This window comes from Camellia sinensis, chromosome 9, assembly GCF_055761805.1.
Source record: "Camellia sinensis isolate YWXY chromosome 9, ASM5576180v1, whole genome shotgun sequence".
Lineage (NCBI taxonomy): Eukaryota > Viridiplantae > Streptophyta > Magnoliopsida > Ericales > Theaceae > Camellia > Camellia sinensis.
Window position 1 is genome coordinate 136,169,712 of NC_138969.1, and position 13,265 is coordinate 136,182,976.

General features: G+C 31.4%; 1 protein-coding gene across 1 annotated transcript; it reads left to right on the forward strand.

The window, feature by feature from the left end:
• The first annotated feature begins 1,772 nt into the window (after positions 1-1,772).
• Positions 1,773-6,369, forward strand: LOC114298259 (putative transcription factor bHLH107). Its single transcript, XM_028242783.2, has 2 exons — positions 1,773-2,630; positions 5,612-6,369. The coding sequence occupies exons 1-2, from the start codon at positions 2,319-2,321 to the stop codon at positions 6,095-6,097; spliced, it is 798 nt and encodes a 265-aa protein (XP_028098584.1). The 5' UTR covers positions 1,773-2,318; the 3' UTR covers positions 6,098-6,369.
• The last annotated feature ends 6,896 nt before the right edge of the window (positions 6,370-13,265 follow it).

Here is a 13,265-nt window from a genome sequence, read left to right on the forward strand (position 1 = left end):
TTTAATTTTTAATGAATTAAGAATAATTAACAAAATTCAATAAATTCTAATAAATAACAAATTATTTTTCAGTTATTTTAAAAATAAATTAACTCCTTCATTCTTTCCTCTCATACAATGGGTTTGGACAGAGGGGGGGGGGAATAAATAGAAGAGCTCCCATTATGTCTTTTTTATGGGAAAATTAGTCTAGGGTCCCTCTCCCACTTTTCATAATGGAAGAGATCCACAAAATTACATTTTGATGTCTAAGGTCCCTAAATATATATCAGAGAAATTTGTCTTTGGTATCTAATTCGGACCTCACTTTGTTCATCATAATGTCGAACATCTTCATGAGACTCTATTGCTCTTGAATCTCTGCAAGCAACATAGTCACATGAGGGGGCGAAGAACCGAGCTGTTTCTTCAAGAAGCTCTGTTTCAACTCAGACAAAGATTTCAATTCGTACACCACAGCTTCATCAGCAGACTGAATCGCTTCGCAGTTGTAAGGAAACTGAGCCATTTGTAGCTCCGCGTAAGCGGCTTTGACAACTGAAATGGTGGCGAAGAGCTTCGCAGCAAAAGCTTCCATGGCAGCTCTGTTTCGAGACCTTGCTTCATCGTTATTGTTGTCTTTGTCGAAACGTTGTGAATCGTTTTTGAGTTTGTGGTCCTGAGGTATGAGCAAGCAAAACCCAGTGCTTGAAAGGGGATTTTGAGGCTTTTTCAGAGGTGAATGACTTAGTGGAAGGTTAATAGAAAAAAGAATTTTTTTGCTCCAATTGAGGAGGGTTGATTTCTTATCTGCAGACACAGGAAGATGGATACACGTTACACACCACAAAACACACAACACACACACGGCTATCACAAACCCATCACACACATGCACAGAACACAAAATTCAAAATTTCTCTAGAGATAAATTTTGAATTTCTCTGGAGATAAATTTCGAAGTCAGAGAAATTTGGTTAAAACACATTATGAAAACACATTTGATAAATTCTGAAGTCAGAGAAATTTGGTTAAAACACATTCTGAAGTCAGAGAAATTTGGTTAAAACATATTCTGAACTCAGAGAAATTCCGAAGTCAGAGAAATTCAAAATTTCTCTGGAGAGAAATTTCCAGAATTTCTCTGGAGAGAAATTTCTCTGGACCAATTTTCTCTGGATCAATTTTCTCTGGATCAACTTGAGGGACCTTAGACATTATGAAAATATTGAGTGTCCTTTATGCTGTAAAATCATAATACCAGGGACCTTAAAAAAAAAACCCCTTTTTTATTGCGTTATTTGAGCTTATTTATGTTTTGATAAATTATGCTTATTTAGCCAATATAATTGGCCTCATATTTGTAAATAATTTCTTTATAAATAAATAAAAAGTTTTACAATCACATGCTCTTGAACACAAAAAACAAACAAAATAAAAAAAACAAAATTAAAAAAAATTAAAAATGGTTAAAAAGACGTATTTTAGAAGTGAATTATGTAAAAATGACGTACAGAATTTTTAATAGAAATTATTTTGAAAATTACAAAGAAAAATATATTTTTTAAAAAATTATTTGCAATTTTTTGAACTATGTTTGGGAACCATACATTTTAATTAAAAAAAATTAAAAAGAAGATAAATTATTCTCTTTACATTTTTATATTTTTTTATAAAAATTTTAAAAAAAGAATTAAAAAAATTAACTCTCATAGGAATTCTAAATAGCAAAATAAAAATACTAAAAGAAAAATATTTTAAGATAAACAATGCCACTCACTTGGTTAGAATTTGTCAATTTGATAAAGAAATAGAAGCGGCCGCAAAGTCCAAACAAGCAGTCGCTATATAAGTCCAAACATTACTTCTCTCTTTCCATTCATTTGTCTCATCTCTCTGAAACTCTTCTTCAAAAAGTCCCTATACAAACCCCTCTCTCTCTCTCTCTCTCTCTCTCTCTGTGCACATCTACACGCACATATATACATGTTCTAGGGTTCTGATTCGATTTCATTTTGTATATTCATCGATTTCCTCAACTGGGTCTCATCGTTTTTCGTCATCAAGATGCTCCAATTCAAGACTATGAAGAAGAAAATGTGGATGTTCTCTCTTTGATCTCTTCTCACAAACAATCCCACTTGTCTTCTTTCGCGTTATGGAAGGTATGACCACACACACAACCACCACAACATCACTACCCACTTCTCATAAACTCAATTTTCGCCTTCGAATCCTCTCTTTCTGGTTCGCACCCACCACTCGCCCTCCTGGTGTCGACGATCCTTAGAATTATATTGCTAATTTCTATACTTTTATACTCTGAATTATATTGAAATATGAGTTTATATTCTTGGAAATCGAGCAATTCGGGTTTTGGGTCCAATTGTTTGGGGATGTTTGAGAATTTAGGTGGGTTTAGTGAGAATTGGGGAGGTGGTTCGATGTCGCTTTCGCAATCTTTGGTGTTGGATCGTGAAGGGGGTGAGCTTGTGAAGACTCCACCAGTGAGAGTTGGGAAGAAAAGTGGGGCTTCAGAGGAGAAAGTTATGGCTGCTTTGAAGAGTCATAGTGAGGCAGAGAGGAGGAGGAGAGAGAGGATTAATGCTCATCTCGCCACGCTTCGCGGCCTCGTGCCTTGCACTGAAAAGGTAAATTTATGATCAATAGTAGTTTTTGCTTATTTGTTATTGTTAGTATGGTCTTATTATGTTATAATTTTGTATAGTTTGTTGATTTTAATCTTCATATTGCATCTTCATTTGCTCTAATGAAATTTTATTAGGAAAGATATAGAATAGATTGCTTAATCTGGTGATTGGGGTTATTGATTTCATGTAATTTTACTTTCAGTCTCCCTTTGATTAGAAATACAAAATAGTGGAAAGTGAAAGTGATAAATAGAGAAGCGAAAGAAAAGAAACAGAAGGAAAGTATATCTTCTTGCAAGCATTGATTGGGATGAAAATTTTGCAAGAAAAAGAGAGATTTTAAATTTAAATTATAAGTAATCTCTTGCAAGCACGAATTTAAATTTTCTTTGGTTTTCCTGTGTATTTTGCAAGAAATTAAAAAAATCAGCTTTCTTTAGTTTCCATCACTTTTATTTTAATGAAACTCAGCCTTAAGAACTTTCCAGCTTATGGAACATCATGATGGCATGCTTTAGAGAACATGCTAACAGGAAAGTGAGAGTTTCTTGTTGTTTGCAGTTTTTCTGTTTTACCTATCTTGTGATACATGTAGTTTCTTGGATAGTTAGACTAATGGCAAGACAAGTTATGAATGGTTTTGTATTTGATTTGGTTCTTTTCTTGATTCTATTCCTACAATTGTTTTCAAGCATTGAATAGATTCTAAGACACTTGGCACTATGGTAATTTTTTCTCATTTGAATTTTTTTTTTTTTTTTTCATTGACCCCATTTGTTGAGTTCGTGAGTGATTGAAGTGATTTTGTGAACCCAACATGACATTCCTTCCTTAACAAGGCTCTGTATATATAAATAACAATTGGGGTTCTGATTGATTTTTTTTAGATATGGTACACTTTTTCAAATTATTTTTACTTTTATCATGAAGTTAAAAAGAACCTTTTTTTGTTTTTTTCTTTCCTGCAATCAAACATCAACATTTAGACAACAATGAGTTGACTTTACTCAGGATTTGGGAACCCATAGAGTTTCCATATATAGATATTAGTTTCTTCCTAATGAATTATTTAGATTTTGATGATTAATAAATTGTGGTCAACTGGTATGGGCTTCACTCATAATATAGGCATAACATTTCTCCAACTTAATTATCTGAATAAAAGTCAGTAAAAATTTGAGTAAAAGCTTTTTTTTGATATAAACCACTCCAATGGACTACCTCAAATTGAAGCATAAATTTGAGTAAAAGCATTAATAGCAGTGGTTGAGGGCCACAAAATAGCTTTGAAAATTTTGAGTAAACAGTTGATTTGGAATAAAAATTTGAGAAAAACTCAATTTAGTATAAGTTTGGGTGAAGGAGTGGAGAGTGTTTTAAGTAATTTTTATCCAAATTTAAATTTGATATGGGTTTGAGTCAAGGATTGGAGATGCCTTCTAGTTATTAAAGATGGGTATATTTTTATCATTTGGAGTAATTACAAGTATTTACAAATGCAACATAATTTTCTGTATGAAATTTGGCAAGATTATCTTGCTAATCGAATGATGATATATGTTTGTGTTTTTTGGACAATTAATAATAATTCGGTGATGTGCACTATTTAAGTTTAGGTTTCAGTGAAGACTTTATTATTGAATTTGAGGATCATCGTTAATATCTTTGATCTTTGCATGCGACAACTTTTGAAGTAAGGAGAGAGAGATTGTTATCAAGCTAACAAAAGTCTTTTCATCTTACTTTATTAAAATGTAAAATGTAAAGTGACATGCACCTTTACGCTACAAAGTAAAGCAATAATTTATTACCAAATTTGACGTAGTATTACATCTGATGATCTTATGGTGATTTAGCTAGAATACATCTATGTATAGATTTGCTTACTAATATAATTAAGAAATTCTCAGTGTCGAAGGTTACATTAGTTAGGAGGCCGTATATGTATTGATAAGTGATTGGCATGATTATGATTGGATGTGGGGTAGTATGCCAGCTGGTGAGATATGGATCGCCCATCATATTTTGTGTTGTTTGACTAGTAATTGTGATATTTTTATGTTGGTTGAGATCGTAAGCAATAAACTGACGTTTGGGAGAAGAACTGCCATTGAATTTTATAATCTGTTTTTCAAAATAATAACTAGCTTTTCATGTCATCTTTCAAGCTTGCAAAAGTTGACCAAATGGAAGGTGTCTTCTGAATTATTCACTTTTCGCAACTGTGTTCTCTATGGATTTCAGTTGACTGAGCCAATTCTGCTGTTAAGATGGCAAGCTGATCAATATGGAAACCATTAACCTCTTTTTTTAAACTTCTATTTATTTGTAGGCAGCATTGATGTTTATTGCACATATTGCTTGTGCCTTTGTCAGTAGAGTAAAACTATCTCTAGTTGACACTACAAATATTATTATTATTATTATTTTTTTAAATCACTGTCATTCGCATGTGATCTTCATGTTACGATGTGTTGGCTGGAAAACTTTCCTAATTAAATTGCTCGTTATTGAACTATTGTGAAAGTTCTGTTGCAACTGAAAGTGACGAACAACTGAAATTAAATTTAGCTCGATTTCCTGATTATCAATTTCTGTATTTTTCTATTTCTTTTTTATTGATAATCAATAACTTCTCAATCATTTCCTTGAAAACTAGAGAGAGAGAGAGAGATTATCTGCTGGAAGTAGATTTCCATGAATTGTTTTCCTTATCAATACTCTAGTTTTTTTTTTTTTTTTTTTTTTTTAAGTAATTCCTGCAGGTGTATTTTGATATTGTCCCTGATTATATGCAGTTGTGATTTGTGAATCCACGGTGCAAGTTTATTGAATGCATACATGTATGTCAAGTAAACAGAAAAAGGATTTCATTTTTTTTTTTATAATTTTTTAATAGGAGGAAAAAAAACATTTTATTGTTCATAGTAATTTCCATGATCTGATTTGAGCTTTCTCTGTGTTTGAATTGTTGCTCATAGATGGACAAAGCTACATTGCTTGCGGAAGTTATAAGCCAAGTGAAACAACTGAAGAAAACTGCAACAGAATCCAGTAAAGGTTTAATTATTCCGATGGACGCTGACGAGGTAAGAGTCGAGCCCGAGCCAAATACCGAGGGAGACAAAAATATTTCATTGAGGGTATCTCTCTGTTGCGATTACCGGCCTGAACTTCTTTCCGAACTCAAACAAGCTCTTGATGCCCTTCATCTGAATATGGTGAAAGCAGATATATCGACCTTGGGAAGCCGAGTGAAAAACGTTTTAGTTTTCACCAGCAGGAAAGACACAAATGGGGACAATGCTGAGGCGTGCCAACTCCTTGTGAACTCTGTTCATCGGGCTTTGAGCAGTATCATAGATAAGGGTGCTGCCACGACAGAGTACTCGCCGAGAACTACACTTCCAAACAAGAGGCGGAGGATTTCGTTGTTCGATTCTTTGAGCTCGTCTTCACAAGAGTAGATATTTTGGCAAGTGGTGATAGGGGTTGGTTGGTGCAACCTGTCGAACTGCATATTACTTTTTTTTGAAAATCTGTGTTTAATGCAGTTTTTGTTTATAACTTATAATGCAAAAGTAATTTAAATAAATTGGAAAAAGTGACTATTGAGTAGGGAAGTGAAATTTTTACCTTCTATTGTCTAATTATCAATGTTTAACTTGGTTGAAGCCTTTGTAATGTACAGTACTTTATAACATAAAAATGGGGGTGTGTTAAGTGTTATTTGGCGTAATTGTTTCTATGCATTATATGATACCTCAAGTTGCCTTATAGTGATGCTGTATTTTTATTTTTATTTTTATTTTTATTTTTATTTTTTTGCATTAAAAAATTTAGGTGAGGGGAGTCGTAGGCTTTAGCGAAGATACACATTGGACTTATAGCTCACCTATCAAAAAGGACTGCTAGCTGCGAGAATCAAACTTAAATCTTGAGGGTGAAGAGTCTAATATTTACCAACTTAACCAACCTTCATTGGCAATGATATTGAATATTATATATGGTGATTCCATATCTTTATTTGAATCATGAATGTGTCAAACAGTTTGATATTGTTTTTAATTTTCGTCGATTACATATAAAGATATGGTGATTCTAATGCACACCATATATAATTTTATCATAAAATTATATAAATTTTCACGAATTTATATAAGTAATCTTACAAAAGTTCATAATACAAATTCGCATGCCTATTTATAATAGTGAACTTATACGAATTTTTGTTCAACTTATGTATTTTTTTTATATCACTTATGTAAGTTCATAAAAATTTACGTAATTTTGTGGACTTGAATTTACGTGGAACTTATACATTTTTGTTAGATCACTTATGTAAATCTGTAAAGATTTACATAATTTTATAGTAGAATTATCCCAAAATATTATATTTTTTCATATATTATAATTAATTAATTTATTTGACAATGGTTCGGGCCGGATTGGATCGAAATTATCCCAAAATATTATATTTTTTCATATATTATAATTAATTAATTTATTTGACAATGGTTCGGGCCGGATTGGATCGAATTGAAAGTATAAATTTTAAATCCAATCCATTAATATATTGAGTTAAAAATATTAGCTCAATCTATTCCTATAGACTAAAACAATCTTTCCAAACCTTTAAAAAATAAGTTTGGACTAAGCGGGCTGTGCGGGCTAATATCCATTCCGAATTTATAGGTATTTGTGTCTCCGTGTGTGTGTCCTTGGTACAACTTTAATTTATAATTTCGTAATAAAAAATTAATTATATAAATAAAAAAAAAATAGTACTTTTAGATTTTACTTTTAATTAGAATCCATTGACGATCAAATAAGGTAAACAATACCAAGTTTGGCAGACATTCAAGTTCGTACTACCAAAGTGAAAAGATTATGAAAAATTTTGGATTCATGATATACATTATATGTAATTTACAACATCACTGTGAGGCAGCTTGGGGTATCATTTGGTGATCCTAATGAATTTTTTTTTTTATTGTTTTTATTTTTTATTTTTTAGATTTGAACATAAACATTAACAAATCTTATTAATTTTTTTGATTTATAATTTTTTTTTTCAGTTTTTTTTTTATTTGTTTTTTTACTTTCTAGTTTGTTTAATAGACTAGATTTTATAAATTTAATTTTTTTAATTTTAAAAAAAATTATTAAAAATTAAAAAAATGAATAAAACATCATTGAAAAAACCAATTTCAAACTACATTATTAGTTCAAAAAAAATAAAAATAAAATTACCCTTGGGTATATCGTTATTATAGTTACATATTTCACTAATATTAACTAGAATTATGACTTTTTAAAAAAATCAATAAAATTATGATAATTTTAAAAATATATGAATATCATAATTAACATCATTATATAAGCTTCTTATCCAAGAAAAATATAAAATTTATACATCAAATTTAAAAAAAAAATTAAAATTATCCAAAAAACATGTGAGAAAAAAACATAAAATTTGTATAACTAACATAACAACCAAGTCGGAATAGTAGTATCTCTCAATAGAAGAAGGCAATCTGGAAACGTTCAAATCCATGGGAAGGGGGCATTAAACGGGGACAAAGCATGCTTGCAAAATTCGAGCAGCGTGCCATGACACCCATTCTCCTTCTTGTTTCTCGACTCACCACTCAAAGTCGGATTTCGATCTTGGACTGCTTTTGCCTCAACTGCCTCAATTTCGGAATTCATTGTCTTCTCAGCTTTGTCGGAATTCATCGTGTTCTCGGCTTTTTCCACTGACGATGAACCAAAAGCAGACAATAAAATCACAACTCAACTATGAGCTCAACTAACTCAGACTCAGAAAGCAAGATTGTTTTTGTAATACAAAAAATATGCACCACTGGCCTTCGTTTCTGAGCTTTTTTTTTAAATATTCCAAAAAAAAAAAAAAAACTAATTAGAGTATTGATCAACTTTTCAAACTATTTAGGAAATTAATCTATTTTTTAAAATCGTATTTTTAAAATGCGATTTTGAAATTAAAATTGCATTTTGAACACGCAATTTCACTTTAAAATTGCAAGTTGAAAATGATGATATAGTGAAATTACATGTTCAACATGCGATTTCAAGGTGAAATTATATGTTGAAAATACAATTTCAATTTCAAATTTTCATTTTTAAAATGCAATTTCAAAAACAGGTTAGTTTCCTAAATAATTTAAAAAGCGGGTCAATTCTCTAAATAGTTTCTTTTTGGGGAATATTATAAAAAAAAACTTGGCTTTTTAATTTTTTTTTTTTTGGCTATTTTAGTCTGGAGTCAAAAAGTCTAATTTGGGAAAGGATTTTGGTTTTTTTGACTTTTTTGATTTTTTTTTTTTGTGAGAGAAAAAATGTAATAATTATGAATGGGATGTGATATTTTATCTTATTAAATTAAAAAACTTATTTTATTTTTTGTGACTAAAATAATATAAAAAAATTTTAAAAAAATAAAAAAAGCCCAATTTTGGGCTTCCCAAACGAAGGCTATATGCGAGAGAAATCCTATTCCTACCAGAGATTTCCTAAATATTAACTGTTGGAAAAATTGGTTTATTAAGCTTATTTTGGGCCACTTTGAGCCTAAAATTGAGTGGGCCCCAAACGTCTTTTGAAGTCGATCCGAAGAAGTGAAGTGTTCTTTGCCGCGTGGCAAGTCACACGGTGAAGAAGGTTCGTCAAAACCATTTATGAGTGAATGAGAACATGACGTCGTTTTTGGCTTCGTGAAATGAACATTTAAAGTTTGTAATGTGGGTTTCCTTGTGCGGCTTGTCCCACATTGAAACTTTAAGAAAGTTTTGTTGAGTTTATAAGCCCTAACCTACAATATTTGGGTTGGGCCCCAAGGGGCACCCCAAGTTTGTAGAAGGGAGGAATTATGGACAAAGTGAACCTTAGCCCAAACCAACAAACACGCGCGCGCCGCCCGATCGTGCTAGGCGGGATTGTGGGTCGGGTCGGTTCTTATATTAATTTTTTGAACAAAATTATTGCAGGAATTTGAATTTGAATTTGAATTCAAATTTTAGTCCAAAAGTTGTGCCTCCTACTGTTCAAATTCCATACAGACTTTCGAACAGATTCATTTCAAAACTGCCCAGGCAGTTACAGGTTCAAATCTGGACAGTTTTCAAACTGTCCAGCAGTTACAGTCTGTAGACCGATTCAATTATCTGTTGCACCTGTTCTTTTGAAATCCATATCTGTTCATTTCAAATGAAGCACCTGTTCGAGGCTATTTATACTAGACTTGTTCCAGCAGTTTTTTGGTGGATAAAAATACATCCAAAAATTCTGTCCACAGTGTTGTTCAAATTCGGACAAATTCAAGATCTGTCTAGTTTCCATTTTGAATCTGTACAGGCAGTTTACACACCTGATCGGACAGAATTATTTGTCTATAAATACCAGCCATTTTCCAACAGTCTTGACATCCGAAAATGAGTCTGCAAGTTGTCTTTTTGCTGTCCAGATTTTATTTTGTGCATTATTCTTCATTTTAGTTTTAGAATAAAATTCAGAGAGTAAGAACACATGGTTCTAGTTCGCCGTACAAATTTGTGTGGAGTGCTACTACAAGTTTGTGAAGATCATTGTATCCTGGGAGATAGACGCCACTCAACCGTAAGCACCATAGCGGGACGAATCTATCTTAAGGACAGAGTGTCACACACTCAATTTGGTCTTTTGATTTTATTTGGTTCAACAAAATAAATTCTGTAAGTTTTATTTTATTTTGTTTGGAGTAGTTTCAATTTATTTTATTTACACAGAAGATTGTTCCAACAATCTTAAGACAGAAATTGGATCGTACTACTAGTTGTCAAAGAGAATAGGCAGTATATTACTACTATCTGTCAAATAGGATATAATCACTATTTGTTTTTCCAACCAGAATATTATTTTCTAAATTTTGTCAGAAAATTAATTTTAGTTTTTAGAAATTATTTTTTGAATTTTCATTACTTAAAATTCTATTTTAGTATTTTAGTTATTGAAGTGTTACCGAAATTAATTTCCGGTGTGGAATTAATTTGGTTAAATAAAATTTTATTTTATTTCCAACTTAATTGAAAAATAAAAGTTATTTTCTTATTTCTTTTATTTTTACAGAATTTAATTTTCTGTGTAGAATTAATTTGGTTGAATAAAATTTTATTTTATTACCAAATTAATTGAAAAATAAAAGTTATTTTCTTATTTCTTTTATTTTACAGAATTTAATTTTCTGTGTGGAATTAATTTGGTTGAATAAAATTTTATTTTATTTCCAAATTAATTGGAAAATAAAAGTTACATTCTTGTTTCTTTTATTTTTACAGAATTTAATTATGTGAATTTGGTTTAATTTTCTGTGTGGCATTAATTTGGTTGAATAAAATTTTATTTTATTTCCAAATTAATTGAAAAAATAAAATTTATTTTCTTATTTCTTTTATTTTACAGGAATTAATTTTCTATGTGGAATTAATTTGGTTAAATAAAATTTTATTTCATTTTATTTCCAAATTAATTGGAAAATAAAAGTTACATTCTTGTTTCTTTTATTTTTACAGAATTTAATTCTGTGAATTTGGATTAGTTTTCTGTGTGGAATTAATTTGATTAAATAAAATTTTATTTTATTTTATTTCCAAATTAATTGGAAAATAAAAGTTACATTCTTGTTTTGTTTCTTTTATTTTAACAGAATTTACTTTTGTAGTTTTGGTTTAATTTGTTTAAGTAAAATTTTATTTTATTTTCAAATTAATTGGAAATAAAAGTTACAATTCTTGTTTCTTTTATTTTTTACAGAATTTAAAATTCTGTGTTTTTTGGTTTAAATTTTCTGTGTAGTATAAAATTCTAATTGATGGCTACTGAAACTAATGCCCAAACAAGTACTACTGTGGTGGATGCAATTGCACGAACCCCCTCTCCTGTGGTGACAGTACTAATAAATCATGGAGAGAAGCCAGAGAAGTTCTCAGGAACTGACTTTAAAAGATGGAAACAGAAAATGTTGTTCTATCTTACAACTCTGAACCTGACTCGTTTCCTCCGTGAAGATGCTCCTATCCAGAAAGAGGATGAAACCGACCAGCAAGTGGTTGCTGCGGTTGATGCCTGAAAACATGCCGATTTCCTTTGCCGGAATTACATCTTGAACGGACTTGACAACACATTATACAACGTGTACAGTCCAATCAAGACAGCAAAGGAACTTTGGGAATCGTTGGAGAAAAAGAACAAAACAGAAGATGCTGGCTCAAAGAAATTTGTGGTTGGCAGATTCTTGGATTTTGTAATGGTTGATTCAAAAGCTGTGATCAGCCAAGCTCAAGATTTCCAACTCATTTTGCATGACATTCACGTAGAAGACATGTCTCTCAATGAATTCTTCCAAGTTGCAGCCTTAATTGAAAAATTACCAAAAGGCTGGAAGGAATTCAAAAAACTACCTCAAACACAAGCGCAAAGAAATTTCTATGGAAGAATTAATTGTGCGTTTGAGGATTGAGGAGGACAACCGCAATTCTAAAAAGAGGGCAGGTAAGCATTCTATGGAGTCTAAGGCAAATGTGGTGGAACATGCTTCAGAAACCAAGAAACGAAAGTCTTCTGGAGAAAGTTCATCACAAGGCTCTAAATGGGGGGAAAATATAAAGTACAAGTTTAATGGAAAATGTTACATCTGTGACAAAGAGGGACATCGGGCCAAAGATTGCCGTAGCAAAGGCAAAAGTAAAAGAAGAACAAATAAGAAGCCTGCTCAAGCCCACATGACTGGAGTGGACAATATTTCCAATGGTATAGATGATATCAATCTTTCTGCAGTTGTTTCCGAGGCAAATCTTGTCGGAAATCCTAAAGAATGGTAGGTGGACATTGGTGCTACTCGCCATATCTGTGCCGACAAAAAGATGTTCACATCTTATTCTTCAGTGAACAATGGTGAACAAATTTTTATGGGCAACTCCTCAACTTCCAAAGTTGAAGGACAAGGGAAGATTGTACTCAAGATGACATCTGGAAAGGAACTCACTCTCAACAATGTACTGCATGTACCGGACATTCGCAAGAATTTAGTTTCCGGATCTTTGTTGAGTAAGAATGGGTTTAGGCTAGTTTTTGAAAGTGACAAGTTTGTACTTACCAAAAACGGGATGTATGTAGGAAAATGTTACATGTCTGATGGCCTTTTCAAGTTGTAATGACTGTTGTACCCTCAGTTATTAATAATACATTTTCTTCTTACTTGCTTGAGTCTTCAAATTTATGACATGGTAGATTAGGACATGTTAATTGTGGATCTTTACGTAGATTAATTAATATGGAATGTTTACATAAATTTGACATTGATTCAAATCATAAATGTGAAATTTGTGTTGAGGCAAAATTATCTAAAACTCATTTTCATTCAATTGAAAGAAGTATGGAACCACTTGAATTAACTCATAGTGACATCGGTGATTTTAAATCAATTCAAACCAGAGGTGGGAAAAAGTAAGTTATCACTTTTATAGAAGACTATACTAGATATAGTTATGTTTATTTAATTCGAACCAAAGATGAAGTTTTGGAAACTTTCATTCAATATAAGAATGAAGTTGAAAATCAACTTGGTAAGAAAATCAA